This window comes from Quercus robur, chromosome 4 (assembly GCF_932294415.1).
Source record: "Quercus robur chromosome 4, dhQueRobu3.1, whole genome shotgun sequence".
In the NCBI taxonomy this organism is placed as follows: domain Eukaryota; kingdom Viridiplantae; phylum Streptophyta; class Magnoliopsida; order Fagales; family Fagaceae; genus Quercus; species Quercus robur.
In genome coordinates, this window is record NC_065537.1 from 54,723,166 (window position 1) to 54,737,837 (window position 14,672).

At 33.7% G+C, this 14,672-nt stretch overlaps 1 protein-coding gene across 3 annotated transcripts; it reads right to left on the minus strand.

Moving 5' to 3' along the window:
* Window positions 1-11,311: 11,311 nt before the first annotated feature.
* Window positions 11,312-14,672, minus strand: LOC126723005 (probable serine/threonine-protein kinase PBL11). 3 transcript variants are annotated; one of them, XM_050426179.1, is made up of 7 exons: window positions 14,603-14,672; window positions 14,415-14,465; window positions 13,922-14,218; window positions 13,679-13,823; window positions 12,999-13,126; window positions 12,731-12,854; window positions 11,357-11,984 (listed from the first exon to the last, which is right to left on the minus strand). In XM_050426179.1, exons 3-7 carry the CDS (start codon window positions 14,147-14,149, stop codon window positions 11,608-11,610), a joined length of 1,002 nt encoding a protein of 333 aa, XP_050282136.1. In that variant the 5' UTR covers window positions 14,150-14,218; window positions 14,415-14,465; window positions 14,603-14,672; the 3' UTR covers window positions 11,357-11,607. The 3 variants fall into 3 exon arrangements, with proteins under 3 accessions (XP_050282137.1, XP_050282136.1, XP_050282135.1); XM_050426178.1 differs by lacking the exon at window positions 14,603-14,672 and having other exon boundaries at window positions 14,380-14,546; XM_050426180.1 differs by lacking the exons at window positions 12,731-12,854; window positions 14,603-14,672 and having other exon boundaries at window positions 11,312-11,984; window positions 13,058-13,126; window positions 13,922-14,551.

A 14,672-nucleotide genomic window follows, 5' to 3' on the forward strand; every position in this document is an offset into this window, starting at 1 on the left:
ATCACCTACTTCCCCGTCCCAGGATTCGTCGGAGCAAGTTATTATGATTGGACCACCAGCCACGGAATTGCGGTCCTACTCTCCTTCAGGATCAGAAAGCTCAACCACGGGGTCTTGCTGAACCTCCTCCTCAAAATAAAATTCGGTTTCCCCTTCAACCGGAACAGCAACGCCAGGCTCGCCTGGCGGAGGTAGTTGCTCTACTAGGTAGGGATCTCGAATGCCGGGTAGCACGACTGGTGGAAGATCACGTTGAGCTAGGAACCCGGTTTTAGACACGTCAATCCTAGCCAACCTCGCACTGCCAGCCCTTATGGCTTGACCGATAGCTTGGAAAGAGCGGCTTAGAGGTTGATAGCCCAGAACCAGATGAGCCGAACGCAACTGTCCGTCCTCAGTAACGTAAATCTCCGACTTTAGAAGGTAGTTCAACGCCGGCACATTCACGAGGTTTATCCGAGGAGCGACATGAACTTTATCTGCAAACGTCCAAGAAAAGTGGGATTAGTTCATAAAATTTTTCAATTGTAAAGAAAGCGAGAAAAATAACCCCCCAATACTAAACCCTTTCCCGAAAAGGATTGGCCCTAAAGACGCCGCACCTGGGGTTCCTTCCCGAGTTGGACAATGGATACCATCGAACCACTCCCCCGAAGCAATAAGGAAATCGTTCTTCACGGTCTTATTGGATATTGGGAGACAAGAGATCAACCTAACGACCTCGGATCAGGATTTAAGATAATACCCTCTGTTCTCGATGTGGTGACACTCGTACAGATAAACCACATCGTGCCGGGTAAGGCCTAGATTCATCCGCTCGTCTAGGACGTCTACGCAGCCTAGTATCTTGAACATGTTCGGGGCACACTGATGCGGCGTCAACCTATGGTCGAACAGATATTCCCTAGTAATCCTACGCATGGGAAGGGTCATCCCTCCCTCTATGAAAGCAATCATGGGGATAACAACTTCCCCCTCGCCTCTATCTATCAATACTCTTTCAAGAGGACAGTACTGCAGCCCCACCCCCGGGGAAATGTGGTATTTTGCCCTAAAGGTCTCCATAGCGGCCAGAGTTTTTACTAATTTTTCGAATCTACCCATCTGAGCTGAACTGGAGGAATGAAAATAAAGACTGAGAAGAAAAGTAAAGTCCGAGGAGGGAATCGAAACGGCGAAATGAACGAAATTTACTGATACCTTCACAAAACGCTCAATGGGATGCCTGGAAATCTCTCTTGGAGGAGACGCTTCACGAAAAACGGCTACGGTGGCTTAGCGGACGCAAGTATTCATAGATCTCTGGAGTTCGATGGAGTTCTCTGGAATCCTCTAGGGTTTATGAGATGCAGATAAAAAGAAAAACTGAACCCCTCTGACGTCTTATATAGCCGGGAGGAGAGAGAAAAGATCGCTCCTGCCTAAAAATTCGAGAAAAAACGATGGCCGTTCGATCCACGCCCCACCGTTGGATGAGGGGGGACATAAAGCCTCCAGAAGTAAATGGCCGCGCCTCGTAAATTGTAGCGCATTCAAAGTAACTGTCCGCACGCGCGCCCCAAGCCCTCTTTACTTCCATCCTCTCACTAACATCAAAACCCCGCTTTTCTCCTCGGAAGGAGATAAAAACCGGAGTTTTGAGGGGCTATTGTGGGGCCCGGCCCAAAATAATGGGCTAGTCTAACTACAGGCCCGTCCGAGAAGCATCCTGTCCGAGGAGAAGTCACAGATAAAGCATTATTCAAGCCCAATTGCGGTAAAAGAAACCTGTCCGAGGAGTAACTCCTCCTCGGACATTACGAAGTCTGGACGAAGAGCTCGCCCCAACCATTGCAGTTCATCCCCCCAGCATATAAAAAGAATAAAACCCAAAATATCTCATGGAAAGCTGCTACCACCACATTAAATGTGCCACAACCACCCTCTTGGCCGCATTAATGAGGAAAAGACCCCTGAACAGTACTACCTTGGCCACAGCAACTCACAAGGGAGTGATAGGGGTGTCTGATGGGACAGGTGCTCAAGTGGAGGCTTAGATGATCAACAAGTGTAAGGTTCAGATAAGAATGTGAGAGCTATATAATGTAGTGGAGTCCCTCAAAGAAAGGGGACGGAGAAATGTATTCGGAACTGAAGAAATAGAATCTTCTGTTAGATATCCATCCTTGTGTTTTTGTTCCTGCAACAATATTGTCCATGCATCAGACCGAATAAGCTCACTGAGGCTAAGTTCTTTGACCCATCCTCTACAAATATTTATTGTGGGTCGCGCCTTGGGCCAAGGCTTGATCAATAGGGTTTGGGTCAGGAAAATCGTGCAACTACACCAACAAAGTGGCACAATAAAGACAACACATATTCAATGGAAAAGAAATTTCAAAGGTCAAGAAAAGTCAAACTTAGCACTCCATTAATGTCAATACTTAGCACTCAAACTTAGCACTACATTGTGTAAGATGATTTTGATTGGATTGTGAACAAAACTTTATTTTTTCCCCCTAATGTCATTTTCTTTTTTGTTTTCATTACTTAACTCAACTATGACATGTTTTTTTTCTTTTTTTTCCTTTTTTCTTTTTTCATTAACTGTATTTTTTTCATTACTTGACTTACATATAATTTTTTTTTTTCTATATTAAAAACAAATTTATTTACCTTACTATATATGACATGCTGCATAATGATAATATTAAGAAGATGTAATATTTAATTTTAAATTGAGAAATGACATGGTAGAGAACACTATGAAATGAAGAATTAACAAATATATATTTAAAATAAAACTAGCAGTAACCTCCAAAAGAAGAGTCTTTTAGGTTAATATTGCAAAATCTGAACTTAATTTGCGTTATAGGTACTGTTTGAACTTAATTGGGAAATTGAGGAAAGAGAAAGAATTTCGGCAACAGTGTTGCCGAAATTCAACAAAAGTAGGAGAGAGAAAGAAGAGGAATTTCGGCAACGCTGTTACCAAAATTTCTCTGCCCAAATTCCTACCCAGTCCTGTGTAAAAAAGCAATTGCGGCAATGCCATTGCTGAAATAGGGAAAAAAAAGAAATTTTTTTTTTGGTAATTCTGGCAATGGCATTACCGAAAATGGGGGAAAAAAATTGAATGGAATTATGGCAATGTTATTGTCGAAAATGAGAGGAAAAAAAAAATGTTGTTGCCGAAATCTGGGAAGAAATTTTAAAAAAAGTGTTACATTCACAATATTTTTATAATACTTTCACAACAAATCACAGGTGATTAGTTATTATTAGTTCAAATTTGATTTTAACACTGAGATTACTTTTTTAATCTAATAATAATAACCTGCCACTTAAAATTTGTTGTAAAAATATTGTAAAAATTGTGTGTACCTATCATTTCTTAAAATAAATAAATAAATAATAGAATTGTGGCAATGGGATTGCCGAAATAGGTGTAGAAAATTTTCACATATTTCGGCAATGCAATTGCCGAAAATGTGAGAAAAAAAAAAAGAAAAAAAAAAAAAAAAAGAAGGAGAAGAATTGTGGCAATGGGATTGCCGAAATTCCCATTGCCACAATTCTAAAAAAAAAAAAAAAAAAAAAAAAAAAAAAAAAAAAAAAAAAAAAAAAAAAAAAAAAGAAAAAAAGAAAAGAGAAGAATTGTGGCAATGGGATTGCTGAAATTCCCATTGCCACAATTCAAAAAAAAAAAAAAAAGGAGAAGAATTGTGGCAATGGGATTGCCGAAATTCCCATTGCCACAATCCTTTTTTTTTCTTTTTTTTTTTCTTTTTTCACATTTTCGGCAATGGCATTGCCGAAAATTTTCTACACACAATCCCATTGCCACAATTCTATTATTTATTTATTTTTTTAAGAAATGATAGATACACACAATTTTTACAATATTTTTACAATAAATATTAAGTAGCAGGTTGTTATTATTAGATTAAAAAAGTAATCTCAGTGTTAAAATCAAATTTGAACTAATAATAACTAATCACCTGTGATTTGTTGTGAAAGTATTATAAAAATATTGTGAACGTAACACTTTTTTTAAAATTTCTTCCCAGATTTCGGCAACAACATTTTTTTTTTCCTCTCATTTTCAACAATGACATTGCCATAATTCCATTCAATTTTTTTCCCCCATTTTCGGCAATGCCATTGCCACAATTACCAAAAAAAAAATTTCTTTTTTTTCCCTATTTTGGCAATGGCATTGCCGCAATTGCTTTTTTACACAAGACCGAGCAGGAATTTGGGCAGAGGAATTTCGGTAACAGAGTTGCCGAAATTCCTCTTCTTTCTCTCTCCAACTTTTTCTCTTTCTCTCTCCTACTTTTGTTGAATTTCGGCAACCCTGTTGCCGAAATTCTTTCTCTTTCCTCAATTCCCCAATTAAGTTCAAACAGTACCTATAATGCAAATTAAGTTTAGATTTTGCAATATTAACCCAAAAGACTCCCAAAAGAATATACCAATATCAAAATATATATTCTGTTTCATCCAACTAATTAATAGCTTTGACGAACGTTCATACTTGGCTACTTGCTCTGTCAATCTTATCCAAAAAATGATCCTTAGCTTCATGCTTTCTTCTTTTTCTTTTGACGTAGCGTCTTATTCAGGGTATATATACAGTAAAAGTTTCAATTTCTGCGTTAAACTGGTAGTTCGTTAAAAATTATTAGTGGTAGACGCCACGTACTAATGCAAATGGTCTGTTTGGATTAAACTTATTTTGTTGAAATTGAAAATTGAAAATATTGTAATAAAATAATTTTTAAATGTGTGAATAGTAATATGAAACCTATTTTTAATAAAAAAATTGTTAAAAAGTGATATTTGTGGGTTCTTATACTGTTCACAGGACTCAAAAAATGATAAAAATAACGTAAAAGTAGGAAAAGTGTGGCTACTGTTTAGTAGCCACTGTCTCCTACTACCGCTGACAAAAAAAAAAAAAAAAAAAAAAAAACAAAACAAAACAAAACGCATCACAAAACGCAGACTTGAGGTTCATTACTATCCAAACGTTCACAAAGTCTGTCTGGATATAGACCCAATATTGATCGAAATGCAAGAGAGATACAATGTCTAGGAAAAGCTCGAACATTATTCATTAGTTATGCACTAATTCTTTCACACGGTTCTTCAAGTCTTGAACAGCTATTTCTCAACAACATCAACATCCCAAAAAAAGAGAAAAGTCTTGAACAGCTACCCATATGACAAGAACGGTTAATTGGACCCAGTACCAGTGCCGGCTGAATGATAGAGCAAAAAATGCGATCGCCTAAGGCCCCAAGTAAAAAAAAGGCCCCTAAATTTTAACCAATATAGTTATTTATAATCAATAAATAAAATAATATTTTTTTTACCAGATAAAAAACAAATAAAAGAGAGAAAAATGCAATGTCCACAATATTTTTCACAACACTTTTACAACTAATATTAAGTAGTAGGTTGTTATTGATGACAAAAAAAAATAATTATAGTGATATTTTCAAATAGAAAACAAAAAACTTAAAACCTAGGATTTGTTGTAAAAAATATTGTGAATGTTGCACTTTTAAAAAAAAAAAAAGAATAATAATAAGAGTTGAGTTTGCAAACTTTTACTAGTTTTCATCTAAGTCTACCACTAACACTGCTTTTTTACTTACCACTATCAATCTACCACAACAAATATGAAAAATTTTGTCAAACTTTTTCTATCTATAAAATTTCTAAAGAAAAGGAAAAATTCTACGTAGTTCATATTAATTAGTAGAAATTTTGCATTTAAAATAAGATAATTAATTTTTACCTTAGGCCCCCAAATGCATTAAGCCGCCCCTGCCCAGTACCCACAACTAGAAAGTCTGGAATCTTATTAATTTTATGGATGTTGACTCACGAGAGAGAGAGAGAGAGAGAGAGAGAGAGAGAGAGAGAGAGAGAGAGAAGCATATATAGTTAAATTCCTACACTCTCCACAAAGAGAGAGAGAGAGAGAGAGAGAGAGAGTAGCAAAAATGAAAATCTTGCCCAATGACTTTTCTTTTTCTGCCTGTGAAGTCAGTTCAGCTTTCCCTCTCTCTCTAGAGTCTAGACTCGAAGAAAAGAATAGTTTTTACACGTTTTGAAATGAGGTCGCAGGAAAAAGAAAGTTTTAGGTCACGTGCTTTAGAAATAGGTCCTTTTCTGGATGTCGCAAAAATTCCAATAACCATAAATAGGGAGGCAACGAAATATATAATTCTTGTTTTTTTTTTTTTTTAAAAAGGACGAAATATATAATTGTTTTTTCAATATTAATTTTTTTTTAAATCAATTATTTATCAAAGTGGAATTCAAAGTCATTTAAATCCTAAAATAATCTCTGATAGAATTTGCATTAAGTGTGCGGAAAGTTTCATTTCAATGTATAAAGTTATATAGTCCTTTAGAAGTCTATATTGTTTTATATTGCAAAACCTAATTTTGACAATATTTTTTTATTAAATATTACTCATATTGTAGTTATAGTAAAAGCGTGAAGAGTAGGTAAAATCACTTTTTAGACAAGATGATAGTTTGTTGATCTTTTAATTCTTATTAACCACTTAGTACAATTTACAAAGAAATAATGATGAATGTAAAAACATATGTGTGCTTTACATTTACTATCATCCTATTAAAATTTTGAAAAAAATAAAAAGAAAAATGTATGTTTGCACACATATATAAGTATAAAAAACTAACTTAGAATCTAAATAAAAGAGTAATCTTGCTTAAATCCCCTTAGTCTCTTGTTAGAGTCTCAATCAATCGAGTCTTGCAAGTCCTGAATTTTAATTAGGCCTATTAAATAGGCTCATGACTTGGAATTTGAGCCCTTTTTTCGAAAGTATATAGGAAATCATAAGAGTTGACCGAATAAAGAAAAGAGATCCTCAATTATACCTAACCTCTTTGAATTCACCAACATACAAGCAGAGACTCTAAAGTGAATATGAAGATCGGTATTGCTGACTGGTAATCAAGTTGAAATCATAGTACATCAACACATTCAAGCTGCTATGAAACCGTCGAGGTGGCTGTTGAAGTCGCGAGTGGGAAGCTCGTGTTGGCAAAATTCATTTTAAAAGATCCCCACTAAGTTAGAGTTGTATGTAGTCACATGAGTAAATCATTACTTGTTGTAACAACATAACTTCATACCTAATACTTTTAATTTTTCTCCGATCAAGAAAGTAATTTCTATGATGGGATCACATTAAAACTAGTAATAATTTGTCATATAAGATTTGTCGTAAAAATATTCTGAAAATATTGTAAATATAATGCTTCTTCTTTTTATGAAAGAATAATGGTAAAAAATTATTGTAAATCTTTTTCTAAATTTAGGAAAAGAAAAGAGCTGTGTGATACAATGTTGTCGATGCAAATAAAGTCCAGAAATTAATGTCTAGTCAAATGTTTGACTACGTACGATGCTGTTTGCTTTTTTGATGTTGATATCGGTAAAAAAATTTCCACATTGATGAACCACGGTGGCCTATATAGATGTTCGAAATGATAGTGTGTTCCTTTAATGCAAACAAATGTCAAGATTTAAAAAAAAATTAAATGCTAAGCAAATTACCACTTAGAATTAGCATAAGTTAAGATTATTAGTTGAGAGAAATGAGGGGTTCAGATAGAGGTGGTGAAGTAGGAGACCCTCGGAAAGTTAGCCATCCATCATGCAGGTTTAGAGTTCGAAGAGTTAGAGTTATACAGAAAGTGTATATAAAGAAATCAACACCGAGCTTTCAACCTCAGCTTTACCAAGCAAGGTTAGTGAAAAAAGGTCTCATTTGTCTTCTTCTATTAGTTTATTACTTTCTACCTGCAAATTGGATATTGATTCACCAAAACATCCCAAGAAAAAAATGTTGGAAAAACTTGAACTACAAAACCAAAGTGGACAAAACAATCCTTAAAACTCTCTGGAATCCTTAGTATATATTTGTCATCAAAATTAAAGAGTAGGAAAGCATTACAAACGTGAGAATAGCCCCAATAAGAGAGAAGAAGTCACAAGCTCTAACAAGTTCAAGAATGGAGCATGTGTGCAAGAGAGGAAGATTAGCTACCTCTCTCTCTCTCTCTCTCTCTCCAATATGTGATGATTACTATATTTATTATTGGGTCTAACAAATGCTCACTAAAAATAAACTCCAATTAATCTATGATTTATTTAACACATAAATTAATGATTATGCTACCCTACAACATAAAAATAAATAAATAAAAGGCTTCATAATATAATAATAGGGATAATTGCATATAACTCAACTGTGTTTAAGGTATGATTTTAGAAACCGGAGCAGTCAAAGAACCAAATTATGGAGTGGTTTTCAGTTTTATGGTTCGATCGAGGTCGAACTAATAGTCAAACTAATGATGTCATAAATAAATAATTAATAATTTTAAATTTATAAAAAAAAAATTATAAGATATTTATTATATAACTAATAACTAATAGTGGTAAATATGTTAAATTAAAGAATATGGGAAATGCTAACGAGTGTCCTTAGGGCACTAGTTAAGAATTCAGTTAAAGAAAATTTTTATGAAAAAAAAAAAAAAAAAAAAAAAAAAGCAATTAATATTTTGACAGTTTTTTTCATTTTCTATAAAAGTGATGTCAAAACTTTCCTAAAGAATATATAACATTTTTTAAAACAATTTATGTAAGGAAATTTATGAATTTATGTTGTATTGGGTTATTTATAAGTATATATAAATTTATGAATTCAAATGCTAATGTTTTTTTTTTTTTTTCAAAAAACAAATGCCAATGACTAAATACAACTTGTATTGCATGCCAACAAAATGGCACATTAAAGACAACTCATATTGAATGGAAAAGAAATTTAAAAGGTCAAGAAAAGTGAAACTTGGCACTCCATTAATATATCCCCACCCATCCCTCTTTCTTCGCCTCTATTTCGGCATTTCAGTTTCATACTCCCACGTTATTTCATAGTTTCAGTCTTTCACTACTTCACATACACAGGAGACTGAGAGAGCACCTACATGAATCACATGATTTCTCCAGAAATAAAGAGAAGCCAAAGACACGTATAACAAACACACAAATGAAACCCAACCAAATAAACATAGAGATAGAGATCCATTAGAGCACAGGGATCGTTGATGTGTACTGAACCACTGGACTTCAAAGTCATTTATTGAATCAAATTTAAAAGCTTGTACAACCTAGTAGCTTACCCCTGTGCCAATCCACCACCACACAAGCGCTGGAGCCTTCATGGTTTGGAACAAGTTTTTTTCTTTTTTTTTTTCTTTTTTTTTTATTTGTTGGAACAATCAAACTACTATGTTTTTGACATTTGATCAAATCGCCCTAAAACTGGTTAAATTGTTCCGGTTCCTGGTTTTCACTGTTGAACCTTTAGTTTCTGCCTTTTTTATGCTTTCTTGTGTAATTTTTAGTTTTGAAAGTATATCGGACCGGATTGACGTGCGGTTCTTGGTTGAACTAGTCCAACTGTCCGATTTAGTCCGATTTTTAAAATCATGGTTTAAGACTTAATGTCAACTTATTTTTTCCTTCCACAAAAAAGTCAACTTATTTTTTATGTGACAGTGTTTTCCCATCCTATCTATAATAGAAAGAGTAATGCTTTAACTATAAATTATTTTAAAACATTTTTAATTACAAACTATTGTTGTGGCCAATTTTTACTGGTTTTTAATCACTTTTTCACTTATTAATAACTACTCACAACATCAGTAATTTGTAAAATAATTTATAAATGTATCATTTTCCTAAGAGTACTCACATTAGAGGGTGTATAATAGAAAATTATATCAAATTTACACATTTAAAATAAAATAAATAAATAAACTACCCTCGTCAACAAGCCAAAATTTTGTAAATATGCATTGTTTTTAAAGTAATTGCGTAAATTTACATTGTCACTATTTATTTTTATTTAATTTTTTATTCTTTCTTTATGTATCTCGATTATAAAGAAAGAGATCTCGATTGTAAAGAAAGAGGGTGGATGGTTGTTGTTATGTGTGAAGTAAGATGAACAATTAAAAAAAATTAAATTAAATTAATATTATAATAAAATGTAGTAGAAAATAGATAATCAAATATAGGGTGTTTTGGAAAATATATATTTATAATAGAAAAAAGTTATTATAGATTGCAGGGTATCCAATTTCATATCCTCCAATGCGAATAGATAATTTGATGCAAATAATTTAATAAAACTATTGGAACCAACTTTCTTTAACTTTTCTGTTTTATTTATCAATGTGATGGTTACATATGCTTAATTGTGGTTTTTGTTCACTTTTACCTTTTGATTATTTAGCATTCTCAACCATGCTTATTGTTTATGATTGGCAAAGTGAGCAAGACTTCATATCCTCTGCCCCATGCCACGAGGCCTTCATTTTTCTGATAACATCACTAATTGGCCTAATCCAAGTGGATTATCAAAGCAAAAGTCTGTCACCATTTGACACACACCCCATAAGTATGTGGACATTCTTTGCGGCAATCAACATCTTCAGTATGGGACTTGCAACTAAGATGGAGCTCCAAACTCGTAGCCCAAGCTACTCTAAAATTCTCAGCCATGTCATTCTCATCTCTGGAGTTCTTTCTTCAGCCTCTCTAGCATCAACTTTATTTCCTGGATTGTTTATCACATTGGTCACCTTAGCTATAATGTTAATATATATACTATATAAGCATATGTATAAATGAGTTGTGAGAGCAAATTCCCAAGTATGTAAGATCCTCAATAGGTTTCTGGGTTGTAATACGATGCAGCGGCAACATTTGCCTATGTAACTTTCTTGTTAAAAATTGTACCAGAATGCAAAAATAAAGAATCCATTCAAGTTGTAGCAAAGATGTCACCGAAGTAATTCTTATTGTTTTTCTTCCTAAAGACACACCCAGAAACAGGTCCAGTGTGAGATTCGAAGAACTTTTTTTGTGTTGATATTCTTGTGTTTTGTAGTTCTTTAGCTTGTCTGAAATCTTATTTTGTTTGCTTAAATTGAGTTGCAAGTTGCAACTGAGATTTAAGGTGACAATAGCAGATATTATTGTTAGTATGGGCTGTATTTTGATGTTTGTTAATTAAAGTAACTCCATTAGCCCGCAGATATAGTAAATAAAGAAGCCACTCTGCTATTCATTAAAAAAATTAGCTACAGTGACAGTGGGAGAAATGTGGAATCCAGAGTTCTATATGGATTTGTATTTGAAAAATTTTAAGATGCTCCGTACTTTACCTTTATTTTTCTTTGGCCAATCTAAATTTGTCATCACTCATCACTTCCAATTGTCTATATAATCCTTCAATTCTCTGTAACATAACAAAATGATGTTGACCTTATCGACATGAAGCTAAATCATACATCATATTGCCTGTCACCCCAAGAAAGATGAAGAAATATATACACAACTGTAGCAAATGTCAGGTACAGCTATCCAGATGCAATCATGTCTTGTATATACAAATACTAATAAAGTTAAATAGAGACTATTAAAGTTTTAAAGTGCCTAATAAAGTTAGAAACTAGCAATATGAAAGCTGCATACGGAACTCAATGAAATTTTCTGTTTCATAAGCACATTGCATTATCATGAAATTTCTTGCCCCTTTTGTGAGCTCTTGAATCACCAAGACGTTGTAAAATATGTAAACTTTCAAGACGCTCAACAACATCCTTCATAGTAGGACGGTTCCTTGGAAAAAACTCAATGCAACACATCCCCAACTCTGTAATTGCAATACCATCTTGAGCATGATAACCCCAGTCTTCTTGCAGGCTGTTGTGGACAAGAGAACACTGGGGTTTGTATTCCTTCTTGGCCCAAACATGCAGTAGTCGGTCCAATACTATGTCAGGTTTTTCCAGTTCACAAGTTCTTTTGGCTATTAATCCCAGGAGAATAACCCCAAATGAAAATACTTCACTGCTTGTATCCCAATCGCCCCCTGTACATCCATTCAATTTTGAGTTTAGGATTACGAAAAATACTAAATGGTGTACTATTGAAAACACTAACCCTATGGATACCGTAATAATTAAGAATTGAACCAAAAATTAATGTACAATAACAAGACATCGAAACAAAGTCAAGTCAAATAATCTTTGAGATGTAGGCAAGTGAGAGGGGTGTATATGCTACTTAGCCGTAACTTTTTTCAGTGTTGTTTACTAATTCTGATCTTATTAAGATCTTAAAACCAGAGATTGTAGTCAATGAATGAAACTTTACAGTTAGGTTTAACTAAGAGTAGCGTGCTAGCGGTTGGTGAAAAAAAGCCTCATAACTAAGAGAAAGTAGCATATTTTGATGGGTTTCTAATCTCAGTGAACTATCATAACTTTTAAAGATTAAACTCAACTAAACAAAGCCTCATATACATATGAAAGGACTCATTCAACAAATATATAGGGCTATATTAATTATTACATGCTGAAACCATGTCCTTCCTCGTTTCTATTAGAGCTAAGATTATTTGTCTTATTGCAGCTGAGCTGCTAAATTTATTCATCTATCACATGTATAATTCCTTTTTTTCCTTCTAATCTATAGATTGCAGGGTGTCCTGTTTCATCAGTCTCAATCCAGTACTATTATATTCTAAACAAAGAAAATATCTTTAATCAAACAAGAGTGAGTATTACTGAATAATAAGAAACCAGAGAAAAGAGTAATAAGAGGAAGAGGAAGCACCTCGTAGAGTAAAATATGGATCATGACAGCGTATAGGCATTGTTATTTGCTTATTTTGACTACTCATTTCACCAATTATCCCTTTGCCAATTTGTCCAAAATCAATTAGTTTTGGCTTGAAATCCTATAAATAAATACAAATAAATAAATAAACAGAGACTTATATCATCAAGGTAAACTGCAGAGGCATGGAAACCAATAAATTTAAGGGAATTTTTTTTTCAATTAGTTCATGTACATGTAAGAAGAAAAAAGATTTAAGCCTGACCCAATCAACCACTATATGAGATGCATTGATATTGTAGATCAGATAAGGCTTGTCCTGACCATGAAGAAATTTAAGGAGGCGTGCAATTTCAAGAACAACATTGATCCTCTGAAGCCAGTTGAGATCATCTGTATTTGTGTGTACATATAGATTAGCAATTAGGCAGTGGTGTATCAACAAATCATGTACAGCACAATACGAGATCTAAAAACCTCAAATAAGTGTCCATTATTGAAAGCAACTTAACCAGAATCTCAACTTCTATGTAATATATCAAGAAATGGGGGGCGGGGGAGGGGACAATTATCCAACATATAAGTCCACCCCGGAAAAAAAAAAAAAAAAAAAAAAAAAAAAAAAAAAAAACAACCATGTGTATTTTTTTTGTTTTACTGAGGTGCACATGAAGTTCCTATTTTAGAATGTACATACAAGTGCAGTTAACATAGCCTCTCATCTACAAGGGTAAATTTTATGTGGATGTTACTGCGCACAAGCAAATCCATCATTTCATGATTGTGTCACATTGCACAAGTTGCTTCTACATGATACTTTGAATTTTAAAGTTTTTTTTTTTTTTCCCCCCATTTAACAAAGTATTCCATCATTTATTTCAAGACAACGTTTTGAGAAGCAAAACTTTTAAGGAAATAAAGATACAAAACATCAATTGAGTGTACCTTTCAGCATTAGGTTCTGCAAACTATCTAGTGGACTGAGGTCATAAACAACACCCTTTATTTCTTCTTCAAGGCAATAACCAATCAGTTTCGCCAAGTTGGGATGACTGTTCATAGTTGGATTTGTTAAAATTTCAACTTCTTCCTACAAAACATACCAAACCAGTAACTAATTAACAACCACGATCGAGAAAAGTCAATAATTTTTTCTTGGAGAGAGAGAGAACCAATTCAAGAACTTACTTTAACCATCAAACACTCATCATATGGGAGGAAAGCCATGTTTTCGGATTTCTTATCCCATATCTTTACCATTACATCTTGACCTTCTGTTCCAGTCTTGACTCCTTTAATCTTTCCTCTATATAATTTGCCAAATTGAATTACTCCAACGATGCTTTTGATGTTGAAATTGTTGGTGCACGCTTTTAAGTCCTCTGATCTAAACACTTCTAACTTTGCAAAATCCATCTTATTGCCATGCAGCTCTGCCCATGAAAAATCTTCGAACAACCACTCAAAACAAAACAACTACTTGAGCTGAAAAGATATACATAGTTGAAACATATGATTATCATAGAATATAGCATCATTTCTTCCCCCAAAAGCTATGCCAATGGTTGTATCAGAGAGTAGAAATTGTCAAAATTTTAAGCATATTGAAAATTAAAGTAGATTGTTTTTGAGATCGAGTCCATCACCCAAAAAGTCAAATACGACGGATAAAGCAAAGAACCTCTAGGATCAAGGCTTGGGATGTGATAGACCATGTGATGAAGAAGAAAACCTGGAAAAAATAAAAGTAAATGCAAGTTTAGAACGACCATCCATGTTTCCACTTTATAATTCAATTAAATATTGCATAGAATATTAAATATATCCGATGTTTTATCCTCAAAACTCTTATTACATATTAAATATTACCTCAAATCTTTTTCAACACCTTTCATTAATATGTCCCGTGCAATATTTTATAATTATGAGCCTGCTTGTT

Coding starts and splice junctions, on each gene's coding strand:
- LOC126723005 (XM_050426179.1), bottom strand. CDS start 14,149: ATGGATTTTGCAAAGTTAGAAGTGTTTAGATCAGAGGACTTAAAAGCG. Junction 13,824..13,921: donor ATGAGTGTTTGATGGTTAAA/GTAAGTTCTTGA, acceptor TATGTTTTGTAG/GAAGAAGTTGAAATTTTAAC. Junction 13,127..13,678: donor GCAGAACCTAATGCTGAAAG/GTACACTCAATT, acceptor ACACAAATACAG/ATGATCTCAACTGGCTTCAG.